Here is a 20,284-nt window from a genome sequence, read left to right on the forward strand (position 1 = left end):
CATTTTGCCCACTCTAGAAGTAGAAACTATATATATGTCTAAGTAGTTGACTTGTTCGATCTTTAAGTAAATATAATGCAGAACATTAATTAATATACGTGGAGTCCATGATATTATATATATAATTGGACAAAGTATAAAAAATTTCCCTCGACTTGTAACCTTTTTCAGTAAACTATTTTGTCTAATTTTTTATCAAAGAATTCCCCTGGACTTGTAACCTTTTTCCAATAAATTCCCCTTATCTAATTTTTTTATCAAAGAACCCCTCTCAACTATCAATGTGGTAAAAAGAGTTGATATTTGGACCAAAATATCATTTTATTTAAATTTTAATTTTTTTGAATTTCAAAAATTAATATCTAACAAACCGTACATCCATATATTGCAAATAATATATGAACGAAAAGCTTATAAAACAAGGGTTCCAGAAATATAAGATTTGTTTAACAAAATTTTATAACCAGAGAGAAATAGACAATCTAAAAATTTACTGCAATAATCTTATTTTATTTTATTTTTTTATAAAATACTTGGGTTATTTGTAAGAATTTTTTTTATTAATTATCAGAAATAGAGAGATAAAAAGAGAGCCAGAGATATATGAAATGTAGATATTCTGTATATTGAAGTGTTTATAATACATGTACAAGGAGAGATATATATAGGCTAGAGATCACCAACGGCTATACAACAATTATAGTAATTATCTAGACTAAGGCTATAATAATGCAATTATGGTAGTAATATAAACAACGGCTATATTCTAATTATGTTAACATCCCCCCTCAAACTCAAGATGGTAAAGCAGAAACCAACTTGAGTTTGGAAACTAATTCCCGAAATCTGCCTGGCGGATGAGCTTTGGTAAAAATGTCAGCGGTTTGATCAGCGGAAGTTACAGAATGAAGGCGTACAGTGCCCCGTGCAACATGTTGACGCACAATATGACAATCGATTTCAATATGTTTGGTGCGTTCATGGAAGACATCATTATGAGCAATGTAAATAGCACTTCGATTATCACAATAGAGAACAGTGCCAGTGGAGTGAGAAATACCCATATCTGTTAAAAGCCATCGAAGCCAAATAAGTTATTGTGTGGAATCAGCAAGGGCACGGTATTCGGCCTCTGTACTGGATCTGGAGACAATAGATTGTTTTTTACTGCACCAAGAAATGAGAGAGTTCCCAAGGAAGAAGCAGTAGCCAGTAGTGAAACGTCGATCAGTCGGATCACCTGCCCAATCAGCATCAGAGTAGGCACGTAACTCAAGTGAAGAATGAGAAGAAAAATGAAGGCCTTGAAACATAGTCCCTTTAATGTATCGAAGGATGCGTAATACAGCAGTATAATGAGTAGATCGAGGTGCAGATAAGAACTGGCTAACAAGATGCACGGCATAAGCGATGTCAGGTCGAGTAACAGTAAGGTATACTAAACTGCCAACCAACTGTCGATACAATGTAGCATTACTGAGGAGTGTACCATCTAGAGGAGTGAGCTTGACATTGGTCTCAAGTGGAGTGGGAGCTGTTTTGCAATCCGTGAGTCCAGCACGAGCAAGAATGTCAGAGGAATACTTGGCTTGGGAGAGATAGTAGCCATCCGAATCAGAGAGAATCTCTAAGCCAAGGAAATAACTGAGGTGCCCAAGATCATTCATATCAAAATGATGACTAAGAAAAATTTTGAGTGCAGAGATACCTGCAAGATCATTTCCAGTAATTATCATGTCATCAACATAAAGTAAAAGAAGAGTAATACCAAAGTCAGTCTTGCGGATGAAAAGACTGGAATCATATGAGCTTGAAGTAAATCCAAAATCTCCAATTGTAGCACTGAATTTTGCAAACCACGCCCTTGGAGCTTGTTTAAGACCATATAGTGCTCGACAGAGTTTACAAACTTGGTGTGGAGAATGGTTATATCCTGGAGGGGGTTTCATATATACTTTTTCAGTGAGATCGCCATTGAGAAATGCATTTTTCACATTCATTTAAAACAATGTCCATTTGCGAGCTGCTGCCACAGCCAATAGGCTACGGACAGAAGTAAGTCGAGCAATAGGGGCAAATGTTTCCTCATAGTCAATGCCATATTCTTGGGTGAAACCCTTTGCAACAAGACGAGCTTTGTATCGTTCCACAGAACCATCAGAATGAGTTTTGATTTTGTAAACCCATTTACAGCCAACAACAGTTTTGTCATAGGGAGGAGCAACCATGTCCCAGGTCTGAGCTTGTGCGAGAGCCTGTAATTCTTCTGCCATAGCTTGCTGCCAAAGGGGGTTAGAACTAGCCCCGCGGTAGGATTGAGGCTTATGATGAGACATGATAGTAGAAAAACACTGGAAATCACGTAAATGACTAGGAGGTTTTCTTACCCGATGAGGAGGTTTAGCAGTAGTGATGATATCTGATGAAGAAGATTCAGTAACAAGACCATCAGATGAAACAGATTCGTTAGGTAAGGCCATTTGTGGGAGGTCAGATAGAGATTCAGTAGCATGAACATCAGATGAAGCATATTCATCAAGTAAAGCCATTTGTGGGAGCTCAGATGGAGACGTTGTATCAGGAGTAGTGGTTGGGATCTCAAATGAGGATATGTTATCTGTGTCGACTGGGAAAAGTTCAACTGAAGAATTGGTAAAAAAAGAAGGAGTAGAAGATGAAGATAGATGGAATTTGGAGAGAGAAGAGAACATTTTGTGTTCCCAAAAGATGACATGACGAGAGATACGAAGACGTTTGGAAATGGGATCCCAACATCTGTATCCTTTGTATTTAATTCCATCCCAAAAAACAACATAAACAAGCCCGAGGCTCTAATTTGGTGCGTTCATGAGGTTGAAGTAAGACAAAACAGGCGCATCCAAAAACTTTAAGTAGGTTATAAGCCGGAAGGATCCTATATAAGCGTTCATAGGGAGATTGATTGCCAATAATATGCATTGGAACACGGTTAATGGTGTATACAGCAGTGAGAGCTGCTTCCTCCCAAAAACGCTCAGGACAGGAACTGGATATGAGAAGAGAATGAACAGTGTCTAAGATATGTCGATGTTTACGTACAGCCCGCCCATTTTGTTGGGATGTGCCAGGACAAGAAGAGTGAGAGATCGTGCCATGTTGGCGAAGAAATTTTAGAAAATTTGTTTCATTGTATTCCATAGCATTATCAGCGCGGAAGATCTTGATGGATCGGGAAAACTGGGTTTTGACCATGTTTGAAAAATCATAGTAGAGTTGGGGTAATTCAGAGCGATTTTTCATGAGATATAGCCAAATAAATCGTGAGTAATCATCAATGAAAATAACAAAGTATTTGGATCCTCCCATTGTAGTGTGAGGAGAAGGTCCCCATATATCAGATTGAATTAGGTCAAAAGGAGCAGAAGTAATAGATGTGCTTTTATTAAAAGGTAAAGCAGGTTGTTTTGCAAGTTGACATGGTAAACAAGTTACATCATCAATTTTAACTGAACCTAATTGACCAGTTGACACTAAGGAGCGTAAACGCCCAACAGACATATGACTTAATCGGGAATGCCATAGGCTAAGTGAGGGAGTAGAGGTTGCTGAAGCAACGGTGGAAACTGTAGAGAGCCGATGAGAAGGAATGCGTAGATGGATGAGCTCAAAGAGACGTCCCACTTTACGGCCTATCCCAAAGGTCTGTCTGTGGATCATGTACATGACAACCAGAATTAGAAAAAATGACATTAAGTCCAAGTTCACATATTTGACCAACAGAGATAAGATTGATTGTAAGTTTTGGTATATGGAAGGTATTTGAGAGTGAGACATTGGGGGTGAAAATTTGACCAATGTGATTGACATGTAAGTGAGATCCATCAGCTGTATGAATTGTAGGTGTATTGATAGCAGGATTATGTTTAGAAAACATTGTAGAATCAGAGGTCATATGATTACAGTAGCCAGAATCAAAAAACCAAGAATTACCTGAGGTAACTGACATAGTAGTGGAAGGAGGAGTACCATTATTAGAGAGAATCTGCTTAAGAAGAGCCTCGATATCATTGGTAGACATCGTTGTGACTGTAGGAGCTGGAGGACAGGACCCCTCAGCAGTGACCGCAGTGAAGGATGAAGATGGGTGTCGTGGCTAGATGAAGTACCTCTGGAAGAATTGGTGCGAGATTGCCAATTCTTGGGACAATCACTCTGGTAGTGACCTGGGCCTTTCTTGTGACAAAACTTGCAGATTCTGGTGGGACAGATTAATAAAGCGTGATCTGTGTTGTGACAGTAGGTACACTCCTTGGGAGAGGAGAAGGATGAAGCTGGTTTCTTTCTGGGATAATGAGTAGCAAGAGCTGCATCGATAACCTGAGGTTGAGATGTATTTAGACGAGTTTCTTCTGAAAGAAGTTCAGTTATAGCATCTTCTAAGGTAGGCAGAGGATGCCGATGAAGGAGAGAGGCTCGAACGGGTTCAAATGAGGGTTGAAGAGCCATAAGAAACATGATGACACGTTAACGATCTCGATAGGTAGTAAACTTTGTACCATCAGTAGCACACGACCAAGTAGGTTCAGAAAGAGATAGTTGATCCCAAATAGCATGTATTTCAGAGACAAAGGTACTGATAGATTGACCAGGCTGTTGAGTTTTGCTGTGAAGATTGGTCAGAAGTTGATATTGATGGGCGAGATCAGTAGTGGTGTAACGGTGCTTTAAGAAATCCCAGATGGATTTTGTAGAATTAAACCGGCCAAATTCAATACTAATGGATGAAATACAAGTGTTGCGAAACCAAGTAATAATTTGATGATTTTTGCTATCCCATTCTTGAAGACGATCACCATATTTTTCTTTTGTTTCTGTTTCGACTTGCACTGGCTCAAAGAGATCACCGGTAATAATGCGCCATAACTTCTTACCTTTAAGAAAACTAGACATAGCTTGAGACCAAAGAATGTAATTTGAGCAACCCTCCAAGGTAGTGCCAATAGGATGAGAAATTTCAGACCGGTCCATAACTTGAAAATATATGAGACTGTGTACCTGGTGAATAGTTTTGATTACTACCCCCAAGAGCTCTGACTGCAGCCCCTAAAATAAGTTTGATTTAGGTCCAATAGCTCAATTGCCCCCATAAACATAATATATTATAAATATATATAATATTTATGGAGAGAGATTTAGGATTTTGTTTTTCTGGGGGAGATAAAATATATATAATATATTTTAGGTAAAGATATTATATATATATATATATATATATATATATATATATATTATGGATATATATAATATTATATATTCTGGGTAAGGTAAAAGATAAAGATATAATATATAATATATTATATATATATACATATATATATATTATATAAATATATATATAGAGAGAGAGAACACAGTCACGGCAGAGAAATATATACAGAGGAACACGGCTGAAGCCAGCGACGGCAGAGGGGCAGCGGCAGAACACGACTGAACGCTGCGGAACACGGCTGAAGTCAGTGATACCGGTTGAGATCCATTCGGTGATGGCGAAAGAATCCGGCTGAGATCGTGAACCCGAATTGGAATAGCGGCGGACCGAATTGGAGCAGCGGCTAAGATCGCGAACCTGAACTGGAACAGCGGCTGAGATCGCGAACCCGAATTGGAATAGCCGGCGATGAAAAACTGAAAGATATGGGTGTTGATGTAGGTAATCGGTTTTGTATAAATTGTTGCAGAGAGTGTGGCAGAGAGGAAGAACTTCTGAAATATATGGGTTTTGTAGATTTTGTAGTTTGCAGTTGCAGAGAGCAGTGCCGGCAGTGAGGTTAGGTGGTGTTGTTCAGATTAAAAATATATATATAAAGATAAAAAAAGATAATAATAATTCATGGCTCTGATACCATGTTAATTATCAAAAATAGAGAGATAAAGAGAGAGCCAGAGATATATGAAATGTAGATATTCTTTATATTGAAGTGTTTGTAATACATGTACAAGGAGAGATATATATAGGCTAGAGATCACCAACGGCTATACAACAATTATAGTAATTATCTAGACTAAGGCTATAATAATGCAATTATGGTAGTAATATAAACAACGGCTATATTCTAATTATGTTAACATTTTAAAAATTATTCATTTTCATATGGAGCATAACATATAAAAAAATTAGCCCCAATAGAAACCGAATATTCATTTCTATTTTATTTTTAAATGGTGAGTCTGTAAAAGAATGAAAATGCTTTGACGCAAAGTATGATATCTCATGAAATCGATCTCTGTTGGCATTAAATTTTTTTTATATATTCGACTCCATATGTAAATGAATGATCATGAAAATTTTCTTACAAATATCTCGAGTATTTTATTTTTTTAAAATAAAATAAGATTATTGGAGTAGATTTTTAGATTGCTTATTTTTCTCTGGTTATGAAGGTTTATTATACAAATTTTATATTTTTAGAATCCTTATCTTATAAGCTTTCCGTGCATATATTATTTATAATTTTTAAATGTACTGTTTGTGATATATGAATTTTTAAAATTCGAAAGAATTAAGATTTAAATAAAAAGGTATTTTGGTCTAAATACCAACTCTTTTACCCCTTTTAAATAGTTGAGAAGAGTTATTTAGTAAAAAATTAGACAAGAAAAATTTATTAAAAAAAAAATACAAGTCAAAATGAATTCTTTGATACAAAAAATAGACAAAGAAATTTTGTTAAAAAAAGACTAAAAGTTGCCCTATATAATATATAATATTATGCTACAATAAGGGAAACATGTGTGGGGTTTAAGAAAGAAGGTGAAGTCTGTATTGGGAATGGGAATTCAGCGAGAAAAGGAGCACGGATATGTATGATAGCGCGGAAAACAAGGAAGATTTTTGTGTGGAAATAGTTGGGCCCATCTTTGGAAATGAAGCATGGAGTCGAACTGAAGCCGTCAATGAAGACTTGTGATGGAAAATTCCTCCGTAGTCTTACTTTTGAAGTTGTAAGACAATTAAGTCTTAAATTTTTTTTTTTAGGATAAATAAATTATATTTTTATAATTTATTTTTAAATAAATTCAAAACAATCTATTTTTTTTTTTTTTCAACATTACCCTTAATTTTGCTTGCTTTCTCTATTTTTCGCTCTCTTCTCTCCTCTCTTCTCTGTTTCAAACTCTCACGCCATACAACCCATAAAGTAGCCATTGTGCTACTTAGAAAATCCATAATCACTATGCCAATAATGACAGGACTAATTAGAGTACATTTCAATCCCAATGGCAAGATCTGTCACATCCCAAACCCCATAATCCAAAACTAAAATGTTTAACTAAGCATTGGAGGTGTTGCTTGTGTTGGGAAACGTGCTAGTTTTAAAAACTTTTCGAGGGATTTAAATTCATAGATCTTGATTCATCACATAGACACAAGTTTTATGCAAAAAAATAAAATAAAATATGATGTATTATTCAACTAAAAGATTGAATACTTACATCAAAGTTTGAGTAAACCTCAGATCTCTCCTCTAAAGTGAATGTTCTCACTTATTGTAGATCCCTTTTACTAGACATCTTTTCCATGGATCTCCATCTTCTTGGTAATGGTCTTGCCTTTAGGATTCACTCATAAGCCTCCTTGAATGACCTTGGAAAACTAGGCTTGTGGGAGCCTCCATTAGATGAGAACATAAACCCTAATTTTCTAGAGAGAGAAAATTTATTCCTTTTTCCTTCTCATAAAAATCACCCCCTAAAATATACATAGACCATGTATATTTATAGGCAACATAAAAATAAAGAAAAGGAAACAACAAATCCTTCTCCATCTCTAATTCATATGTCTCAAATCTAATATGATTCCAATATCAAGTTGGGCTATGAGTGAGAATCCATTGGGCCTATTATTTTATTGGCTACAATGAATTAATAATTGGCCCGGTCCATGGACCCAATTCAATTAATTCATAAATTAATTTCTACTCCACTAAAAGAAATTAATTGAACTCCAATTAAATAATAAATATTGCACTTTGACCCCTCTATGCATAATTAGTTATCGGATAAATATAGCCATCAATTCGACTACTTAATTAATATATTTATTTTGGTACCTTTGATTATTTCTGGCTCGATCACAATAAAACATTTGTTTGACAAAAATAATAATTTAAATAAATAAATATATAATAAATCATTTTGTCTAAAAACACACGAAGGCCTTCGAATTTACTTTGTGATCAACCATAATCAATACAAAATAAATACAAGTAGCAATGATGCAAATATTGAAAATATAACCCTCTAACTATTAATTACATAACTACCCAAAGTGTCGGTCTAAGGATCCCGAAGAATCCGCCGAACAAATCAAAGTAATTATTAATTAATAAAAGAGTCTATACTTTTCTCATGCTTAAGAGTCAAATGCCATGACGGTGATAGGGAGTAATTGCATACGACGGCTCTCGCAATATATCTCAACCTAACGCGGATCCAGTTCAAGTCTTAATTAATTATGAGTCCATCCATAATTACCGACTATGAACAATTTATAATTACTATTTATATATCATGCATTGATTGTCATCACATACATATATATAAATATTTCTTGTAATTAACTGGACACTATCAATTTCATAGTGAATTGAAACATAATACATTGAATTCACCAATTATATAAATCATAAATATTTCAGATATGTCAGGAACATATGTCAATACAATCCAGATAGGAATTTGCTATGTCAGGGCATATAAATCCCAACAGCTTGGTCCAAAAAGGTCGTCGAGGCATCGCTGGAGTCATGCAAGAAGAACAATTCTACCGGATTCTGAGCTCGTCGTTGAAGAGAGATCGGGAGGAAAGAAAAAAAGGAAAAAGCAAGGGTAATGTTGGAAAAATATATTAATTTGAACTAATTTGAAAAAAAATTACAAAAATAGGACTTATTTGTCCCAAAAAAAAATTTTAGGACTTGATTGTCTTTTTATTTCAAAAATATGACTATTTAGGAAATTTTCCTAAATTAAATGCTCAGAAGAAAAACAAGGTTTTTCCAATCCATAGGGCCGCTACCAAATGACTTTTTTAAAGATGCAAGTGCACGAAATTTCTATATATAATGAGAATTGCAAAATGAAATTAACCAACTCAAGTATTCTTTTAGAGCTTTTGCTCTCTGTTATTTCAGTGAGATTTATTTTTCTTTCGCTTCCGCCACATTAAAATATCTAGCTAGGATTAGCTATCCAGAGCAAGAAGTTATGTTGTTCTTATTGCATCTTCCATTTTACTCTCTCCTCCCATTGTTCTTCTCCATATTCTTCCTTTTAAAATGGTTGTCCACTTCAAAAACCCAAAAAAATCTACCTCCTTCTCCACCAAAACTCCCAATTATCGGAAACCTCCACCAACTTGGTGTGTTCCCTCATCGTTCCCTCCAACCATTAGCTCAACAATATGGCCCAATCATGCTGCTTCACTTTGGGGGCAAGCCAGTTGTCATCGCCTCCTCTGTTGATGCAGCTCACGAGATCATGAAAACCCATGATCTCATCTTCTCGAATAGACCTAAATCAATGTCAAGCATTGGCAAAAGAGTTTTCTATGATAAGGACATCATATTCACTTCTTATGGAGAGTACTGGAGGCAAGTAAAAAGCATCTGTGTGCTCAACCTTCTGAGTAATAGGCGAGTTAAGTCTTTCGGTAGAGTGAGAGAAGAAGAAACAGCTCTTTTGATCCAGAAGATCAAACGGGCTTCCTCATCTTCTTCTTCTTCATTGGTGAATTTGAGTGAAATGTTTTCTTCACTTACGAATGATGTGGTGTGTCGGATAGTCTTGGGGAGGAAGTACAGTGACAGCTCAAAAAGTGGTAGAAAATTTAAGGAGCTTATGGGGGATATCGGGGAACTAGCGGGTGCTTTCAATGTGGGGGACTACATTCCTTGGCTTTGGTGGTTGAATAAAATTAGGGGTATTGATGCTAAAGTGGAGAAAGTTGGTGAAGAGCTCGATGAATTCTTGGAGGTTGTGATTGAAGATCATGTGGATAAGAAGAAAAAAGAGAGCAATGGTGGTGGAAGTGTTGATCAAGCTAAAACACAACAGGACTTCGTGGATGTTTTGCTCGAAATTCAAACACAGAACACGGATGACTTCTCTTTTGACAGAGACACCATCAAAGCACTCATCTTGGTAATTCTATCTATTTATTTATTTATTTTCCGTTGTTGGTAAATAACCTTGTCTTTCACATGAGAAATAGTCATTTGCGATGAACATGATAGTAATTGAAAGGCTTAAATTACAAACTACTAAAGTGACCTTTTTTTTTTTAAGGTACTTATTGACATTTAAAAAATGTCACTACAGGAAATATAAAATATTTTAAACAACATGGTTTATGATCGCTTGAGAAGTAAAATAGGATGAGTTTCCAATGACATAAACTTGATGGTAGGTCTGAACAAATTTATAAAAAGGATGAGATTCCAATGAAATACTGTTCTTGCATAGTTAAAGCTTTGACAGAGAGCCTAGAAAATTACTGAAAGTTGGTAATTCTTTCACGACGGTATCATTGAGGCAATTTGTACTGCTTGGACCTAATTTCTTTTATTTGAAATTACTCCTCAAGAAACTATACTGACTTATTGATATCCTTCATTAAATATTTTAACAAGATTAATGACATTTTAATCTTTTTTAAGCATTAAATTTTTAAGTGTTCATGCTTAGGAAGGAAATGAATGATAGCTTTTAACACCTTACCTGTAGAGTCCCTTAGAGCATCCACGGCCAGGGCTCGGGAAAGACCCTTTTCACGAGCCAAACCGACCAGTAGCACTCTACCAGCTTAGTGGAAAATGGACGGGCCCACAAGGGCTAGCGAGCTAGGGCCCAATATTCCGCCAGCCTAAGCCAATCGCTGTAATTTCATTTTATTTTTTTATTTTTGTCTTATTCTCTATTAAAATGGCGTCCTTTTTGAAAGAGTGTTTTTCTTTTATTTTGAAATCTGCCAGCAACGATCAATTAATAATGCCTTGGTTGCAAGTATTTTTGGATAAAAAGCCCAAAAATGGGTTATTAATTTTGAGCTTTTAAAAAAAAAAAAAAAAAATTCATGAATAAAAAATATATTGTCTAGGCACTATTTGTCTAAAAGAAAATGATTTGGGCCAAAAAAAAAAAATTAAAAATCTTTTACTCCCTCTGTTTTAAAAAAAATGTCATGTTTTCTTTTTTGGTCGGTCTAAAAATAATTGTCATTTTTTTTTTCAAATAATATATTTTATATATTTTCATATATATCTTTGTAGTTTAAAATTTTAGACTTGTATATTTAAAATTTAAAAAGATAAATTAATAACTTTTTAAAAAAACAAAACATAAAAAATAAGACATGTTTCATATATTTTCTTAAAAATTTTTAACTCTTAAAAAATGATATCTAAAGAGAATGAGTATTCATGTACAAAACACATCAACATCAATTTGACCACTGCTTAGAGTTAATTAACATCACCTTTGGGCGCATTTGGAGGCAGGATCATATTTTAAAGAAAATTTCATTTTGGAAAGGTCTACAAAATTTGGGGTGGAGATTCGTTGAATATGACAGACATGGGCGAAATGGTTGCCACGCCTTTTGACTTCTTTTTCTCACTTATGGGATTGTCTGCCACCTTGACATTTGTGGCTCCAAATTGCTTTTTCTGGGCTCTTTGTCCCTTCTGTCAGAGACTGTTTTCTGACAAAATTTATTTGGGGCGTGTCTAATAACATGAATGATTCTTAATTTCTACTTTTAATTTTTTAAAATAAGAAATAAAAATAAAAATTATATTTATTAATATAATTTTATTTTTTATATTTAAAAAAATATTTAACACTTAATGAAGAAAAGAAAAAGGAAAAATTTGTTACTTTTTTTACTTTCTACATTATTCATAAGAATTACTTTCGCCATACCTCCTCCACACCATGGCCACCAACACCAAAATTACGTATCACCATGACCTCCACCCATCTCCTCCTCACCATAGCCACTGCCATAACCATCTCTCTCCTCTCCCATACACATCAAAACCCATCAATAATATACTCAAATCAACTTAAACCAGTCACATAAAGACGAATCAGAGAAGATGAAGTCGACTCTCCATCATCGGCGGCAAGCTGTTTTCACGTGGTTTCTCAACGAATTCCAGACATACTCTCTGAGACCCAATAAGCAATTTATCGCTGAATTGAAAAACCCATCGTTGAAGGCTAATTTGATCTTGTTAGCTCAGAGATAGCTTCTTGACTAAGTCGTTTTTGCCGGAGCTGTAACTGAGGTTCATCCATCAATTGGGTCTTCTGTAACTGAGGTTCATCAATTGGGGGGTCTTCGTGATGTAGACCAGTGACCAAGCTTATCACTACTCCTCCTCTCTTATATATATATATATATACACACGCGCATACATACTCTGTATTCATCCTCATCAAACCCAGATAAAAATATATATATATTAGAGGGAGAAAGATAAAAAGAATTTAGAGGGAAAGATAATAGGGAAAACAAAATAATAATCAAAATTATTAAACTTACTTTTTATTTTTTTGCTTTCAAAATATTAAAAATAAAATCTTCTTATTCAACGTCATTTTCCTTTTTTATTTCAGTGCAAGGAATGAAAATTATAATTTTACTTTCGGAGAAAGTAAAAATAAGAAAGTGAAAGCGTTAGTAAATGGGCCGAACAGTGCATAAGGATTAAAGACTTCTCTGAATGTTGCACCAGATTTGGGCTGAGGGAATTATTGAGGGAGTTAATGCGTGGAAGCCTAATTTCTCCTATAAAAGGAGACGCATCGAAAGCCAGAGAAAATGAGAAGATATGTTTTTTGGCTTCGATCGAGTAAACTCTATAATCTATCTTTTTTTCTTGTAGGATATGTTTGCTGCTGGAACTGATACTACATCCACTGCTCTAGAGTGGACAATGACAGAGCTCTTGAGACATCCAAAAGTCATGAAAGAGCTACAAAATGAGGTGCAAGGAATAGCTAGAGGCAAGCCTGAAATAACCGAGGATGATCTAGAGAAAATGCAATACTTGAAAGCAGTGATCAAAGAGTCTTTGCGATTACATCCTCCAGTGCCATTACTAATTCCGAGGGAATTAGCCCAAGATGTCAAAGTAATGGGCTACGACATTGCAGCTGGCACACAAGTGTTAATCAATTTTTCGGCAATTGGGAGAGACCCATTGTTGTGGGAAGAAGCTGAAGATTTCCGGCCAGAGAGGTTCTTGAATGCTTCAATAGATCTCAAAGGGCATGACTTCAAGTTCATTCCATTTGGAGCTGGCCGGAGGGGTTGTCCGGGTATCCAATTTGCCACAGCTGTCTATGAGCTTGCATTAGCAAATATTGTTAGTAAGTTTGATTTTGCATCGCCGGGTGGGACACGAGAAGAGGATTTTGACATAACCGAAGCTCCTGGTATAACCATCCGCAAAAAATTTCCTCTACTTGCTGTTGCAACTCCATGTTCTCTTGATTAGTAATTTAGTGTGCTTGCCGAATAAATGGTTTGAAATTGCACTCGGTAAACCTTTATGACGTGTAGAAAAAATAAGTGCTTAAATAAACAATTAGGAAAAAAAAAAAATAAATTTACAATATTTTATTTTATTTTATAAATAATGCAAGAATTAGAACATAAATAAAGGTCATTCTGCCCTCACAAGATTTACATTGCTCGTGACACATGTCCCTCGGTGTAGGGACGAAGCAGTATAGGCTCGTAAGGAGAGGGGGGAGTGGAGTACACCCAAGTCAAAATTTACGCGAAATACTAAACTATTGAAGCATTTTGCTAATACATATATATTGGTAAGTTTAAAAAATAGGGAAAATTACATATAAATGGAGTCAAAGTTTCATATTTACTTAGAGACGGAGTCAAAGTTCCATATTTCTCTAAAATGGATTGCTGAGGTGGCACATGATTTTTTACTGTTTAAAAAATTGTGATGCCTAAAATGCCCTTCCCTAATAAAAAAGTAGTATCTTCAGTTCAAAAAAGTAGTACCTTCAGTTCAAAAAAGTAGTACCTTCGGAGAAAAAGTAGTACCTTCGCGAGTGTTTAAAAAACATGGTACCTGGACGCCAAAAAGTAGTACCTTCAGTTCAAAAAAGTAGTACTTTCGAAGAAAAAGTAGTACCTTCGCGGAAGGGTATTTTAGGCATCACAATTTCTAAACAGTAAAAAATCATGTGCCACCTCAGCAATCCATTTTAGAGAAATATGGAACTTTGACTCAGCCTCTAAGTAAATATGGAACTTTAACTCCATTTATATGTAATTTTCCCTAAAAAATATCTCTTATATATATATTTTTTGTTTATTCTTTCTCTTTTGATTTCTTTGACTCCCTTTTAAAAAAAAATAAAATGAGCAATATGTTCTTTCATCCTATTCTAATTTTTTTGCCTTCAAAGTTCTCTTAATTTTTCTTATTATTATAATTTTTTTTGGGTTAGATTTTTTTTTTTTATTATTATAATTTTTTTTTTTGGTAAAATGCAAGAAACTTCATCTTATATAAAAATCTGCATCAACTCCTTGTCTATTTAGTATGATCATATAACTTCTCAATATTTGAAAAATGTGTACAAATTGCTCCTTCAATCTTGAGATCCTGAAAAAATACTACGTATTCATTGAGGTTAAATTATGGCATAAAAATTTCATTAAATACCCCAAAATACCCTTTTATATATTTTAACACACTCTACAACCTGTTTAGATCTCTCTTCTTATTCTCTCTCTCTCTCTCAGTTTTTCACCTTCTACTCTCTTCTATCTCCCTTTTCTCTCTTCTCTCACTCTTTCTCTTAAGCAAAAATGGTAGGAAGGCTAACTTTTGATTTGAGGAAGGCCATCTTGGGCCACTTCACCAAAGAATCTCATCACAACAACTTAATGACTCAACCTTTGATTGCAAGACCAAAGTAAGCTCCTTCATCACATGTTCCACATGGTCCTTCCCAGATGCTCTCACCATTCTCATTCCTGCTCTACATCAAACCATTAGCCTCCCGATCCCATGCCCTCACAGAGAAGACAGATACAAATGGGGACCCTCTCTATCTGGGGAATTTTCAATAGCAAATACTATGAAGTTCCTAAACCATCATATACCTTCACTTCCGTGGCCTCATCTGCTGAGATGGTCCAAACCCTCAATTCCTAAACACTCATTTACCTTATGGGTAGCGGTTAAGCTTAGACAGCCCACCTTGAATAGACTTGTACTTCACACTTGAACACATTACTCTGTGTTCTCTGCAATACGAATCGTGAATCACATGAGTCACATGGCCATCTTTTTTTTTTCAAATGTTCCTTTGTTGTTCCCATGTGGACATCTCATCGCTTCATGTACATTGCAGATTCTATGTACTCCAACATTCTTGGATAGAGTTAATAGCTTGATGTGCTCACCACTGAAGAGGGAATAACCTGAATCATGATTTCTCTATATCTAGACTTGCTCTCGCTTCATTAGTCTGTGAGATATAAATTTGTAATTAGAAATTTTTGTTGTCAAGCGTGTATATCTCTCTCCACAATATGTCACACACGTCATGACACACTAGGGTTGATACAGAACCCAATATTTATTAACAACTTACCCCACAAGTTTAGAGCTTTTTGGAAACAAATCGATCTTCAATTTGGGAAACAAATATTGCAGCTTCTTATTTACGTCGATCAAACTAGCTATGGTTTCAATCGATCAAAAGAAGTCAAGTTCCAGCGAGATTTTTCTTGCTCTCAGGATTTCAAAGATAATTCTGTCGATTCAAGTGGGGCTTAGGTCGATCCATCAAAACTTCGATTGAGACAATAATACTTGCATCAAAACTTGTGATTTAGGCTCCACAACCTCAACATTATTTGTATCGCAATAAAATTTAAACTTTACTAAGAGCCAATTTGAAATCTAGTTCTATGTCCCAAGTTATCAAATTTAAAATGTATTTCTATATCTGAATTTTAAAATGTGTTGTTTATGGATATTTTTCTTTTAGAATGTTTATCTTCCAACGATTTCAAAATTATTCTATGAAGTTGCAACAAACTTAAGTATCTTTCAACCTAGAAAGTACCACTAAACTACCTTTCTAGCTCTTTCTAATTTATTTGAATCATCCCGCATTCATCTCTTATATTTAGGGGTCCTGTACCACCACATCCATTGGGAGAATCCAGGAAGTATTTTAGAATTTTTCAACTTGAGAATTTTACAATATTTTGAAGGTGCCCTACCAGAATCTCCCTTGGTAGATAAGAATCCTTTTCCCATTTTCCAGTAATATGAGGTAAATGTTCCGTTGGACCCCACTTTTTCTTTGGTAATGACTCTCACATAATAAGACCACCTGTAGATTTGTCTTCAAAATTTTGGATGGTTCTCAAAGTTTGTGTTCTCTAGCTTTTAAGATTTTGTTTGTTTAGGCTAATTTTTCCTTTGTCTCATCATTCATGTGCATAGTCATTGTCTCTACATGTAAAAACAAATGGAAAAACACCAATTAGAATATGCCATGATTACATTTTTCTAAATTTTACCACTTGCCAAATGCCTTCATCCAAGATAAAAAACCAATTATCATATGTGACGATTAGAATTGATTTTCTAAATGTTATCGCTTGCCAAATGCATTCATCCAAGAGAAGATATAAATAGGGCCCACTTATCCCAGATATAAATATGCCCATTCATCCCATTCCAGTAGTAGAAACTATACACCGAGTAGATTGCTTTGTTCATAAGAGATCCTTTAGATTTAGCTCTCCAGAGGAACAAGTTATGCTGCTCTTATTGCAAACTCTATTTTACTATGTCCCTCCATTGTTGTTCTCCATATTCTTCCTCTTCAAATGGTTGTCCACTGCAAAAACCAAAAGAAATCTGCCACCTTCTCCACCAAAGCTCCCAATTATCGGAAACCTCCACCAACTTGGTGTGTTCCCTCATCGCTCCCTCCGATCATTAGCTCAACAATATGGCCCACTCATACTGCTTCACTTCGGCAGCAAGCCAGTTCTTTTTGTCTCCTCCGCTGATGCAGCTCGCGAGATTATGAAAACCCATGATCTCATCTTCTCAAACAGACCTAAATCAAGCATTCTACGGAGAGTTTTCTATGATAAGGACGTTGCGTTCACTCCTTATGGAGAGTATTGGAGGCAAGTAAAAAGCATTTGTGTGCTCAACCTTTTGAGTAATAGGAGGGTTCAGTCTTTTCATAGAGTGAGAGAAGAAGAAACAGCCCTTTTGATCGAGAAGATCAAACATGCTGCTTCTTCTTCACCGGTGGATTTGAGTGAAATGATTGTTTCACTTACGAATGATGTAGTGTGTCGGGTAGCCCTAGGGAGGAAGTACAGTCGAATATCAAAAAGTGGTAGAAAGTTTAAGGATCTTTTGAGAGATATTGGGGAACTAATGGGTGAATTCAATTTGGGGGACTATATTCTTTGGCTTGCGTGGTTGAATCAAATCAACGGTTTAAATGCTAGAGTCGAGAAAATTGCTAAAGAGCTCGATGAATTTTTAGAGGGTGTAATTGAAGATCATATTGATAGTAAGAAAAAAGAGAGCAATGGTGGTGGGAGTGGTGATCAAGATAAAAAACAGCAGGACTTCGTGGATGTCTTGCTTGAGATTCAAAGAGAGAACACGGATGGCTTTCTTCTTCAAAGAGACAGCATCAAAGCTCTCATCTTGGTAAGTTTACTACCTCGCTTCTTCAAAATTTAATCAACGAAAACATTTTGATTACAGGATGTCACGTACACAACATATAACTAGTCCACGTTCATGAGAAGTAGTCACATGTCATGAACTACTCAATTGACATTTTCTATGGTTATTACTTGCAAGAAATAAAAAATAATTCTCTATGGTTATTGACATTTAAAAAATGTCACTGCACAAATTATAAAATTTATGAAACATATTTTTTAATCGTTTGAGAATTTAAATAGATAAAGTTTTCATGCACAGAGAATGGCGAAAATTATCTCCATCATATAGAGTAGGATTCACGCTGTTTGTGAATAGCACACCTTATGTAAAGGTGATCTCCACCTATACCATGCCATGCATACTATAAAACTAATAACCACGTTAGTATGAAACTAAACTCTGTCCCACATTTATATATCTAATGGTCAGCGCTCTTTAGATTTTTTATTTTGGTTGGTTCTTTCAGGCAGAGCCTGGTTAGATAAAACTATTAAAAAAAGAAATAAAATAAAAAATATAAAAACAAGTGAAGTAAATGAAAAGAAAAGTAACCAACAAGTAGTGGTCTAGCGGTATCAGGCCCCTATTGTTCAAAGGGAGGTTAGAGGTTCGAGTCTCAGTGGAGACATATGTGTTTGAGTACCAACTAGAAAAAAAAAAAAATTATTGATTCTTTATTTTTAATGTCTATTTCATGTAATAAGGTCCATGAATAGAAATGTATACAAGTTGAGTCGTTTTATATTTTAATAATTTTATAAATGAATGAATTTGAATATAATGCTATCAATAACAAAAAAAAATTAATTATTAATAATATATATATATATATATATATATATATATATATATCTATAAAGGATGGACTTTTTAAGTTAATACAGACCCAACAAACTACTCTTTATTCGATTTTCATATCAAACGAAAAACAATTATTCGTAAGAAAAGGAAGTCCTTGTTGGTGTGCAGTTCTTTTAAACCCAATAAAACAAAAAAAGAAGTTGTTGGGTAAATTTTGGAAGCTAGAAAATAATCCCTCCTTTTATTTGAAAATTTTATTTTGGTGTGTTTTGTGCAGAAACCTTTTGGAAAAAAATAGTCAGTTGCGAAAATATTAGTTTCCTTCAAATTTTTCTTTTGAGGCCAAGCAAAATCTTAATAATTTTTGTTTTTTCCTATTTATTTTCTTTTATTTTCTACCTACTTCACACCAACCAAAGGAACCCTTAGGGAACATACTTAGCACGTACGACACGATGAACAATGTTATTGGATTAGACCTACTAGTTTAACGAAATAGTCTAGATGATTTTTTTCCCTCTAGTCATCTAGATGAAAGTTTTAAACGCATTGAATAAGATTAAAGTTTTTGCCATTTCCAATACATTCAATTGATAAGATTTTTTGGGCTAGTCTCTCTTCAATTATACTGTTAAGTCTAAGAATCATTGTCCTAAAACAATTTGTGCTCACTACACATAAGATTATTCTTTGTAATTACTCTTATTCAATAATTTATAGGGACTTTTTGTTTCCCTTTCAAAAATATTTTCACAAGCTTAATGACATATTAAACTTTTATAAGCAATAATTTTTTAAGTGTCCGTGTATACCGGGAAAAAGAAAAAGAAAGAAAAACTCCAAATATTTTGCTCTTTTTTTTCTTTGTCAATTAACCTCTGTTATCTATCTTTTGTTTTTTTGTAGGATATGTTTGCGGCTGGAACTGATACTACATTCACAGCTCTAGAGTGGACGATGACAGAGCTCTTGAAACATCCGAAAGCCATGAACGAACTGCAACACGAGGTGCGAGTAATTGCCAGAGGCAAGCTAGAAATAACGGAGGATGATGTAGAGAAAATGCAATACTTGAAAGCAGTGATCAAGGAGTCTATAAGGTTACATCCTCCAACCCCATTACTAGTTCCCAGGGAATCAACCCAAGATGTCAAAGTAATGGGCTACGACATTGCAGCTGGCACACAAGTATTTATCAATGCGTGGGCAATTGCGAGAGACCCATTGTTGTGGAAAGACGCTGAAGATTTCAGGCCAGAGAGGTTCTTGAATAAATCTATAGATTTTAAAGGGCATGACTTCAAGTTTATTCCATTTGGAGCTGGCCGTAGGGGTTGTCCGGGCATCCAATTTACCACAAGTGTCAATGAGCTTGCATTAGCAAATCTTGTTCATAAGTTTGATTTTGCATTGCCAGATGGGGCAACAGAAGAGGATTTTGACATCACTGAAGCCCCTGGTATAAGTGTCCACAAAAAATATCCTCTACTTGTTGTTGCAACGCCATGTTCTCTTGTTAGTGTACTTGCTACATGATGGATCGAAATTGTACTTGGTAAAGCTTTATGACCTGTATAAAAAATAAGTGTTTAAATAAAATGATAAATTAAGAAAAAAATACCTTTACAATTTTTATTTATTTATAAACAATGCAAGAATTAAAACAAAAAAGGGCATTC

At 35.0% G+C, this 20,284-nt stretch overlaps 2 protein-coding genes and 1 pseudogene across 2 annotated transcripts; 2 read left to right on the top strand and 1 right to left on the bottom strand.

Moving 5' to 3' along the window:
- Positions 1 to 794: 794 nt before the first annotated feature.
- Positions 795 to 2,000, bottom strand: LOC132305275 (uncharacterized mitochondrial protein AtMg00810-like; annotated as a pseudogene).
- Positions 2,001 to 9,199: 7,199 nt separating this feature from the next.
- On the top strand, positions 9,200 to 13,783 carry LOC132302298 (cytochrome P450 736A117-like). The gene is made up of 2 exons (XM_059799140.1): positions 9,200 to 10,182; positions 12,930 to 13,783. Exons 1-2 carry the CDS (start codon positions 9,247 to 9,249, stop codon positions 13,542 to 13,544), a joined length of 1,551 nt encoding a protein of 516 aa, XP_059655123.1. The 5' UTR covers positions 9,200 to 9,246; the 3' UTR covers positions 13,545 to 13,783.
- Positions 13,784 to 16,763: 2,980 nt separating this feature from the next.
- LOC132305276 (cytochrome P450 736A117-like) lies at positions 16,764 to 20,141 on the top strand. Its single transcript, XM_059802943.1, has 2 exons — positions 16,764 to 17,783; positions 19,512 to 20,141. Exons 1-2 carry the CDS (start codon positions 16,764 to 16,766, stop codon positions 20,139 to 20,141), a joined length of 1,650 nt encoding a protein of 549 aa, XP_059658926.1.
- The last annotated feature ends 143 nt before the right edge of the window (positions 20,142 to 20,284 follow it).

This window comes from Cornus florida, unplaced genomic scaffold (assembly GCF_030987335.1).
Source record: "Cornus florida cultivar Cherokee Brave unplaced genomic scaffold, ASM3098733v1 CherokeeBrave_3.0.0_Hap2_Chr04, whole genome shotgun sequence".
Taxonomy (NCBI): Eukaryota; Viridiplantae; Streptophyta; class Magnoliopsida; order Cornales; family Cornaceae; genus Cornus; species Cornus florida.

Excerpts from the sequence above, each read along its gene's own strand:
- LOC132302298 (XM_059799140.1), top strand. The coding sequence starts at position 9,247 with ATGTTGTTCTTATTGCATCTTCCATTTTACTCTCTCCTCCCATTGTTC. Across the intron at positions 10,183-12,929 it reads CCATCAAAGCACTCATCTTG|GATATGTTTGCTGCTGGAAC; the intron begins GTAATTCTATCT and ends TTTTTCTTGTAG.
- LOC132305276 (XM_059802943.1), top strand. The coding sequence starts at position 16,764 with ATGCCCATTCATCCCATTCCAGTAGTAGAAACTATACACCGAGTAGAT. Across the intron at positions 17,784-19,511 it reads GCATCAAAGCTCTCATCTTG|GATATGTTTGCGGCTGGAAC; the intron begins GTAAGTTTACTA and ends GTTTTTTTGTAG.